This window comes from Melanostigma gelatinosum, assembly GCF_949748355.1.
Source record: "Melanostigma gelatinosum genome assembly, chromosome: 10".
NCBI lineage: Eukaryota > Metazoa > Chordata > Actinopteri > Perciformes > Zoarcidae > Melanostigma > Melanostigma gelatinosum.
Genome location: NC_136643.1, coordinates 10,192,155 through 10,202,948, shown reverse-complemented (window position 1 = coordinate 10,202,948; position 10,794 = coordinate 10,192,155). Strand labels below are relative to the sequence as shown.

At 41.7% G+C, this 10,794-nt stretch overlaps 1 protein-coding gene across 1 annotated transcript; it reads right to left on the bottom strand.

Moving 5' to 3' along the window:
- On the bottom strand, window positions 1–10,227 carry LOC306783820 (protein FAM171B-like). Its single transcript, XM_079277634.1, has 8 exons — window positions 10,103–10,227; window positions 4,896–5,129; window positions 3,141–3,233; window positions 2,781–2,939; window positions 2,323–2,493; window positions 1,953–2,069; window positions 1,413–1,536; window positions 1–1,184 (listed from the first exon to the last, which is right to left on the bottom strand). The coding sequence occupies exons 1-8, from the start codon at window positions 10,152–10,154 to the stop codon at window positions 251–253; spliced, it is 1,884 nt and encodes a 627-aa protein (XP_079133760.1). The 5' UTR covers window positions 10,155–10,227; the 3' UTR covers window positions 1–250.
- Between the last annotated feature and the right edge of the window lie 567 nt (window positions 10,228–10,794).

Here is a 10,794-nt window from a genome sequence, read left to right as displayed (position 1 = left end):
GAAAACTACTAAATCCACATGCTGTGCTTTGTGGATGAAGCACACTTTCGTACATGCACAACAGTTGCAACACAGACCGCGTGAATTCCGACAGTAGAAATGGGCCTCTACACACAACTTGAATTGGCACCTTAACATCGATGTAAAACATGAAGCAACAAGAAGGTAAATGAGTCACGTGTCACAGATAGAACCGATGCTGTTTGTACAAACTCAGAGGACTATATAGGCATGGAGGTGTTCAGGGCTTTTACTGTGGAGGTGCAGGTTTATTGCTTTTGACAAAAGTGGCTTTGCGCTCCAGCGTTACGGCCCTCCTTCCAGGCGTCTGGTTCAGTTCGCTCATATCCACGCCCGAGTCTAAGCTGGTTTCTCGACTCTCGACTGGCCTTCGCCGCCTCTGCTGCTCTGACACTGCGTAATGGATCTCAGCTGCGGGTTTGCCCTCCAGTGATACAAACCAGGCTCGAGGAGGCTGAGTTGAGGGGATTTTAGAAAGTTCTGCCAAGGCATGCACGGAGTGTCTGCCGCTGGCCCTGATTTTATTCAATGTCCCTGGGACCGACGCTGACTCCGTGAGGCTGAAGTGACCCATGGATGCGTTGGTTGAAGTTTCAGCCAGAGAGCCCTCTAGAACCCCGAGCTGGTCCTCATTTTCCGCTGCCTGGTTCTGGTTGGCAGAGGGACCTTTTGGCAGAGCCTGCGTGAAGCTGTCTTGACTCGGCGGCTCAGCTGCGGACCCCGCGCGGGGAAGAGTGGCCGACTTGCTCCACTGGGGATGCTCCGGCTGCTCCTCCAAGTGGAAGAATGCTGGAGCGTGAAAAATGGCAACAGGTTGGTTGTAGAAAAACAAATTATCCGTCAGTGAGTCCTGAGCTCTGATCTGACCTGTGGTTTCGTGCAAACACATCAGATCATTCAGGGCAGTGTTTCGCTCCGGTTCGTTACCCTCCACCCTGATGGCCACAGCGTTGGGGTTGGCTATCACATCGGCGTTGTGCATAGAAATAACAGTGGCGTTGTGCCGATTATCCCCCCTTTCTGCGAATGAATGGTTCATTCCACCCTGTAGATGAAAGGAATCCGCTGAAGATACTTCGAAGACTTCACCGTCACATGTTGAGGTGGTTTGGTCTTTTCTCATCGCTGGTAGGATCTTTGTTTTAGTTTCACTGAGCGAACATCTGTAGACAGAAAAATAAAATGTATGTGGCATACACTACATGAGAACGCGGTACAAAATACCGATTTTAGCATTAAACTTGGAAGAATAATGGATTTTACTGGTATCAAAGTGCTTTTAAAGGAACACTCCTCTGAAACTGATGAAATACTCATGCCACGCTCATTAACATCACCACAACTTATAGTAAATACTATACGGACAAGTATGAGATGGAAGCCTCTGTTACCTGCGATAAAACAACAACCCAACCAGGAGACAGGTGACAATAACAAGCATTCCTCCAAGGACAACCATCAGGAGAGATGAATGGTGTGAGATGAAGTCAAAGGGGATGGCAAGTCTGAAGAAACCTAAAGCATATAGATGGTCAGAAGAAGAGGTTTGGATGAAATATAACACGTGCAATAAAGATAAAAATGAACATGGTGCATGTTTGATCCAAAAATGTTACAAAGTCCATTAAATACATATTTCGCTTTTTTTTCCACTGACCTATGCCAGTTCCAGTCCAATTTTTTTCTGATAAAAAAATCAAAATCAAATGTCTGATTGTCATTGGGCTTTTTTTCAGAGCAACTCCATCATACAGAACCTTTATAACAACTATCACAGAATCAATGCTTGTCATTCAATAATTTCCATCTGACACATTTTATTCATTACCACAACATTGCCCTGTGACCATGGAACATGCCCAGGTTGGTAGTGTCAGAAAATATAGAACGATGTATTACATTAGATGACCATATTTAGGGTGAGAACTTGCCTCTGGTGGATGACAAAGGTGCTGCAATCCAGTAACCAAGGTGAGGTGCTGTGAATGTCCACATGAGTTTTCCGTCTACTGACACCACCGTCCCGAGCCCCTTTCTCATCCATCCACCTATAGGAAAAACAAACAAGACAACAAAACAAACACAATAGCACTGTCTGTACAACTATTTTTCCACAACTACCACAATCCTGTCAGAGCAGTTTGAGCAAATATGGTACAAAGTTATTTTTTATTAAAGTTACCAACTGTTGCTTTAAATTACAATTCCATGTAGAGGCCATGAAATCATCCTCAATTTCCCAACTCTTCTAAAATCAAAAAAGGCTAGATTTTAGAGTGTGTGACTGTGACATCTACTCACCAGTGGTCCGGTTAAGGAACCATGCTGGAACAACATTGGAAGTCTGAAGTCCACAACTGTCTGGAATGCTGAGGCTGATCTGTATGGGCCCACTCACATGTAGCTCCGTGTCTCCTGAGAAAAGCTGCACACTGACAGCCGCAACCGGACTCAACTCCACACTGACGTATCCTTGAAAACCAGTCGAGGTAAAGCTTAAGAGAATACGTGGACTAGACCAATGAAACTCATGAAATTATCTTGAAATATTCATGAACAAACACTTTGATTGAATGGTTCCATTGTAACATTGTTACAATTTGAATCCATTTAATACAGCCTCATATTGGAAAATGTTTGGTTGTTTTTTTTTATGCAAAACAAAACGAGACAGTCACGGTTGAAATTTGTATGTAATTGACATATTGTCTTTTGTGTTATTATCAATGAATTGCTTTGTGAATACTGTCACTGTATACCTGATTTACTGCTCATGATGCCCAACGTGTGCAGAAAGCTGTCCTCCTTTGACGGCAGCTTGGGGATGGTCAGGTACGCTTTAACAGAGGTGGCATTACTGCTGTCTGTCAGATTCAGCAGGCTCTTGGGAAACTGGACAATAGGCTGTGATGCAGCATCTGCAAATAAAGGAAAACATGATAAATAACAGGTGGAGATATGTGTTCATAAAATATACGTATTTTTCCATTGGTGGTGCTATTTTTGGATTGTATAATGTGTTTATTTTAATCAATGCTTGTACTGACAATCAAAGTGAGAGACATAGAGAACATGAGCAAGAAAAAATAAAAAAGTGGATTTAACAATATATACAGTACCAGATGTTTTGCCAGTGATAAGGACAGAGTCGTCGAAGAGCCAGATGTTCCCCTGAGTCAGACCAAATAGTGACATGGTCACAGACGAAAATACTACAGCAATAATAAAAGAGGGAAGGACAAGATGCAAAATTAGTAAAAAAGTACTTCCTTTAAAAACTTGCTGTTTTTCCACGAGATGGCAGTGTGACATTGTGTTATATCAACCTCTGCACAGAGGTTGAGTTCACTTTTCCGGCAAGGGCTTATCTACTTGCAAGGGTTTATCTAAACTGATACAAGGGCTTATCTAAACTGATACTACAAAAACAACAGCTCAACTTTCAAGAGGCTGCTCTTCACTTTCAATAGGAATGCATATCCCTGTAAGGGGGCAAGCCTAAGTTCCCTCAGCCCTATGTTCCATTATAAACATTTTGCCCATCCCAAATTAGGCCCCTACCTCCCTCAGTCCACTGCTCCCCCATAAAACTTGCTGTCCATCCCAAATTAGGCCCTATGTTCCCTCATAAACATTGTGTCCATCCTAAATTAGGCCCTTAGTTCCCTAAGCCCTATGGTTCATCATAAACCTTTTATTCATCCCAAATTAGGTCCATGTTCCCTCAGCCCTATGTTCCCGAATTAACATTTTTTTCCATCCCAAATTAGGCCCTATGTTCCCTCAGCCATATAGTCCCTCATAGACGTTTTGTCCATCCCAAATGAAGGACCTTTGTTTGTTTAGCCCCATCCTTGACTTGACTTTTTGAGATACCGCACTAACAATATCCGAAAACAGGCAGACAGATTGGCTAGTACTCATTGCCTTTGTTGGTTGGATTAGTTAGTTTAAGGCATGAGGAGTTAAACTGGTTTGGGTTAGATTGAGAATATCTGGGTAAACCAATCAGGATAAGGGTTACGGCGGGTTAGGGCTTCGCCACAGCAGGAAAAATATAACAAGGGTGCAAAATGTGTCATAAAAATTTGCCATGTGGTTCTGTTTGTCGTATTTTTTGAGCAATGGGCCTTCGGAACTATTGCGCTGTGTTTTTCGGGATAACAGGCCCTCGGACAGTGAGGTTTCGGACATTTTTTGGACTATTGAGGTTTTGAAATAATGGACCATCAGAACCATAGCACCGGTGGATGTACTGATCTGAGGAAACCTAGGGTTGAATGAACATAGACACGCTCCCCACTGAAGAAGGCAGATGATAAACAGAGACAGTCGGAGGCACACACTCCAGACGTGGATTATTAAATGTTCTCAAAGAGTTCTGCCTGTGTGCTGCACCTAATTGGGTGTCAAATGCAGTGGGGTGAAGCAAAATTTGACCCTGCAATAACAACCACTTTAGAAAATCACTGAAGTATTTGAAGCTCATGTTTTCTGTGATGATATTTTTACATGACACTGTTTGAAGTGTCCCGATTTAAGAAAAAAGCCTGCTATCTATCCTTCAGTGCAGATTGTGAATACAGATCCACATGATGTGACTTTGTGTGTCAAAAAAACCCACCTCAACAGGCAGAGCCATGGGACAGCAGATTTCTGAACTGCCAAGGGGAGAGAGACACTATCCTAATGAAGTAGAGCCACTCAGTGGACAACTTTCAGCCATACTAAAAACAGTCAACATGTGCTCACTGACATTTCCATAATCGTAAGAGCCAATGATGAATAGAAGAAAGTGACACTGCATAAAGCTCATTATCTGATTCAGCTAAACACTTTTCACATTGAGCACAACCACACTTTAAATATCTTACTTGGCATTCTGTTGGTTTTACAAGGCAGCAGTGTGCAAATGTAGCCGTCCTTGCTGGCCACAATTGTGATTGGCATCCCAGTCTGGTAAGGTACATGGAGCAAAACACCGCCGTCCTCCCCAGTAAGAGCTGTGTTGGTCTTGGTGTAGTTGATGTAGACCTCCACCACCGCCTGGGTCAGGTACTGACGACTCAGCACGTTGTTAACCTGGACCTTTAGGTCAAAAGCAGAATCTGGGTAAAAAAAATAAAGATTGGGTTCAAAGACAAAGATGGATTTGGGATGGCAATAGTACGGCTTTTAGAAGGATGAAACAATTCATACAAATTCAGATTTATACATTATCTACGAGGGATGGTCAGAATGCAAACAACTAACACACCACAAATTGCAGTCTCAAAAATTCCACCTCTGACAAACTGTCAGCGAAATGTATTATTATAAGCTGCCCCAAGGCAGTACTTGTTGTAGACGGGACTGCATTAAAAGTAATTGGAAGGTGTTTCTGTTATTTTTTCATGCAGTACAACCGTATGCTTTAACAGAATGGGGTTACCTATGTTTCCAATTAACCTAGAAGGGACCTTATTGACAGCACGTTAATAAAAGTAATTTGTAGAATCCCTGGAGGATATCAATCAATTAATCCCAGCAGATTTTATAGAGATGGACACAAATACAAATGGTAAAATTGGCAAATTAGTTCAGCAAAGCGTGCATTCAAGATAACATTATGCTGCATCAGCATGCAGACAGCTAAATACAGTGCACATTTCCAATAATGTGATTCGTGAAAAGGCTCTAATCGTTACATATTTGCAGGTAGCTCCTAGAGAATACCATTTAGCCACTTTCACACTGCGCACCGATACCCAATAGTGAGTCAACAAGACAACAAGACTTGTTGTTTCATAGACGTATAATGTTCTGTTACATAACAATGAAGGAATGCTCAGTGATACATCAGTTGCTCTTATGAATAAATGATGGTCATTGAAAGACAAATATCTCACCAAGGATCAATGCTTGCAGGCTGTTTTCATACACTGTTCGTAGATATACCTATGAAAACGAATGCACTGTAAATTGTATATAACTCACGTTAACTCAGGACAGGTGACACAGTGTAAAGAGATCAGATAAAATCATGCAGGTTCACAAGAAAGAGGTTCAGCTCAGACTTTAGCGGGGCCTCTGGAAGCAAACAGCCCGCCCCAGACCGACCCAGATCGGGGTTAGCTGCCGGAGGAGAGTTCAGCGCCCTCCTCCGGCCAGCAGCAGAGCTTTGCCTGGCTGCTCCATCGGTCGCCCCTGGCAGCTAACATCGACACTGTTCTGCTGCTGGAGGCCCAGGCCGTATTGCTGGGCCTGCTGGAGGGAAGGGAGTCACGGGAGAACCAGAACCAGGACTGCGCGTAGCAGACTGTCAGACACCCGCTGCAGTAAAATGAGGTTTTCTGAAGGGAATGTGGTGCTTGTGGAGGGAACCCCAAAATAAACACAAAATGAACAATCACTTTCAATGAAAGCCAGTAACATGAAGATATGTCAACGAGCGCTTGAGCAACACTTCAATGCTGACTCACGGACAATGTAGCTGGCCACGCTTGGCCTTTTTGTTACTTTTGTTGCTTGTAATGCAAATACAGCAAAACTTGTATATTCAGCTGCCCCTAAGTGGCCAAAAAAACAATTAGTTGCAATTGGGACTTTCACCCAGGACATCATGGTTCGTGTCTCTTGTGAAACAAAAAATAAATCTTTGAGTTTTGCCGGTTATGTAACATTGTTACGTAAGCAAGGCTCTAAGGGCGGTTGCTATTTATTTATACTAGTTACAGTGTTACGGTTGCTACTTTACAATATTACGTGATTATTTTAACACAAACCATATTTTTTTTTTCGAACCTTAACCAAGTAGTTTTGTTTCTTATTAAACCTAACCTGTTGTTTCACAATGTTAACCACATCAGAATCAGAACTGTTTGGTAACCTTAACTCTGATATGAAACATATTTTTGGTTTAGAAGCATCAACGTTCTAGGTTTCCCCTGGTTTGCAGAAACATACAACGCCAACGTGTTTTCTGGTGGGTTGTATTGAACACCTGCAGTCATTCAGCTGTAAAGGTGGCATAGCAGTAGTAGTTAAAAAAAACACATTTGTGACCGGAAACAAAAACAAAAATGTATGATGGCACGGACCTGTACAAATCTGAGCCCCAACAACTATGAACAGTACTTCAAAGAAACTTCTCAGTACCAACAGTACCTACTTTGTAGAGCTGCAAAAGTCTGCTAGGACTGGCCGAGTCATAATGTCGAAAAATATTTCTCTAATGGTGGCAATTCGACACTGATGCTGGTCTTATTGCGCATAATCCTGCTGCTAAATTATTTGCCAGAGCTTTACCGAAAACTCACAAAGCCATGCCTTATGTTACCAGCTTTTAACAATATTTCAGAAGGTGCCAAAACCCAGATAACCAGATCATCCCACATCATTGCCTCAAACAATTCCCTTTGATAATGAGCAGACAAATGCCAGGAGCTACCGCGCATGGGAGGAGTTGGCATCCTTTCTGCCAGAAATCTCCTTTGGTTTCAGCAACAAACCTATTTGGATGTTTGGAAAAAGATCATCTTTTGGGTTAAAATAAACCAAATCATGCACTGTTGTGTGTGTAGCTGCCAGGAGTATGGAAGCCCATTTCAGCCACTAGGATACAAAATTAAGATAAAAACTCCCGTAGGTCATTGATTTAGCATCTCAAAATAATGAGTAAGAATCAAACAAATATAGAATAAGCATCTCAAAATAATAGTATCTGAAAAATAATGAGAAACTATCTGAATATTTCCACTTAGTATCACAAAGTTATGAGTTAGTATCTTAATTTTCCGACTTAGTATCTCAAAAATAATAAGTACGTACTCAAAATAATGACTTAACATCTCACAGTAATGACTTATTATCTCAAATTAATCACTGTGCATCTCACAAAAATGACTTTGTATCACAACATAATGACTTAGAATCTCGCAAGAAATTCTTAATATCTCAAAATAATGAGAACATATTGACTTGCACTTGCTTCTGTTGCTTTGGTGGGTATGGAGGACCATTGAAGTCATTATTTTGCATTTTTTACGGACCTTTTCTTTGTCATCACAGTGGCAGAAATGGGCTTCCAGTGCCTGTATTTTCATCCTCACTATGAAACACTACATTTGGCAGTGTTAGTGTCAACCCACTGGGATACAAACACCAGTGCAGATGGACAAGAGGATGCTTGTTATGGGAGAGGCAGCGTCCGCTTTGTGTGTGCTCTGCTTGTGGCCAAACATAACAGAAGGGGGTCACTAGATCTGAAGTGGAGGTGTTTCGTGCCAGATTACTATAATCTACGCATTTGGCGCACTGAACCACGGCACAAAGAGGTTTATGAAGTGGATTGAAATGGGCCGTCTGAGCCCGCCGAGGCAGATGAGAAATGGATGCCACATTGTGTGTGTGATATTGCTTGAATACTGTTGTTCCCGAGCACATGACAGCCCGGTGTCCAATAAAAATAATGCATTTACCCAAGTGAAGTGTTTTCAAACCATTTCTTTATCAACTTGTGAATTTTTTAAAAGACATTTTCATTCATAGCGCAAGGAAGATATTTCCACTGTTCAAAGACTGAATTGTGACTGTGGCAAAAAATCTAAATGACAAGCTATAATTATAGAAAAACACCATGTTTGCATATCAAGCAAAAGGCACAAACATGTTGACTGGTCAATTCTGTGAGACCACCAGGCAGCACAAACAGATGGTCCAACAGGGACTTATCTCTGCTGACCCCCCAACATGCTTGTTTGTGTGCATGTGTTGGAATTAGGCCATACATTCCACCGATGAAGGGAAACACAAGTGCACCCTTTCATATGTGGGCCAAATCGCCCTCAGGCACGAGTCAGCAATATCAAATTGAACTGACACGGATTGAAGTGAAAAGATGCTTAGGGTGAAGGGGGGGCACAAAGACTTAATGTCCGAACAACCACCAGTACTCTTGTCAGATAACTGAATCCTCCCCTGGGGTGGATGATTAAATCTTTAAATATGTTGCTTTGCCCATCATGTAGGGACAACAATGAATCTCCTAATAGGTGTCATGAGGAGTGTTTTTTTTGTACATTTGTTTATTATTCTCTCTTCTTATTTAAAAGTAGAAGTGGAGAGTGGGCAGCCCTTCTACAGAGAGCTAACTCTGTAGAGGAGGGAGGCTAAGAGGAGAAGGCTTGGCACGACACAACGCACTGAGGGGGGGGGGGGGAGGGGGGAGGGGGGAGGGGGGGGGGAGGGGTGCAAGTGACAACAGCATGCTTGAGTGCATTTCCAAGTGTTTTCGGCCGACGAAGCCGACCCGTGGATCATGTGGTGACGGATGGTAATGTACTCCCACAGCGGCATGAATTAGTCATGAATCAGTTGATGAAAAGGCTCACAAATCCCTCTTTCAGCTCCTCTCCACCGCTCGGCTGTGAACAAGAACATTGCCATGACAAGCACATGCATCTGTGTGTGTGTGTGAGAGAGTGAGGCAGTGAGACGCACTTTAGATTTAACCATTTAGATTTATAGCCACATGGCACAAAGAAGAAGGAGTGTGCTCTTCTGTAAACACTTGATTTGAATGACACAATAATGCAGAGTGGTATGATATTAAGGGCCCTCTGAGCTGAGCATCCAAACACATGATTAAAGCACTTTTTTTCTTTCTTTTTTTACTTTCATGAATATTATGGCAATCTCCTTTACTAGGCTAACTATTGTTATAATGTATGAATAATGCTCTTATGAACTGATTAATTGCTGTCTTAGTGGTGGGGATGCAGTGAAAAAACAAAAACAAGGGACAGATGGGAGAAACCGTTACTCATGAGGTGACAGCAGCTCCATCATCACATTACTCATGAAGTGATCAGTAGATTTAGATACAGATGGTCCGACAAAATGAGAACTTGGGAGTCTTTAATCTGTGAGAGAAAGACCTGTACTATGATGGTTGATGGAGTAAAAATAATAACAATAACAAAGTCAAATTAATCCTTATTCTCCTGCTACAATGTGATTTATTTTCAGTTTGCGTTAAAGATGGCATTTATAGGCCTATAATGATAGCTCTGACTATTGATAGAGTGAAGGCCACACAAACCTGACAAGGCATCGCGCGCTTGTTGTCGGTGCTGAAAGGGCTCTTGTCTCATGTGGTCCCGGTTAGAAGAGTTCCCGTCATTGATATGTAGAGGCTGTCCGGTCGGAGCGAACTCTCCAGTCGCTTTCCCATTCCCGCATGAAATCAGCGCAGATAGCAGACCGATCAACAGGCGCATGACTCTAGTTTATAACTTGTACACAATGTGTGATGCCCACTCCACCGCCATCGAGACGGCTCTGCTGTCACAGTGCTCTTCAAAAATGCGCAGACAAGCTCCTCCCCTTTAAGCTGCTTGCGTTCAAAGACTCATTTTTATAAACTGGCTTTTAAATATTGTCAATATTTGGACTGGTTACACTAATTTGTGATTGCAAATGTATTTTCTCATAAATGTACTTTCTGTCGTTGTGTGAAGCACTTTGTAAACTTTAAAACATATATGCAAATAAAGTATATAATAATGATAATAATAATAATGATAATAATAATAATAATAATAATAATAATAATAATAATAATAATAATAATAATAATAATAATAATAATAATAATAATAGTTGTAACAACACATATTTCATTATATTCTTTATTTATATTTTTTTTAAAGAAAAAAGTTTACAAGGTGCTTCACATAAACACAAAAACAGTGCAATGGCAATTTAGAATGAATCCAATATGTGTACTACTAC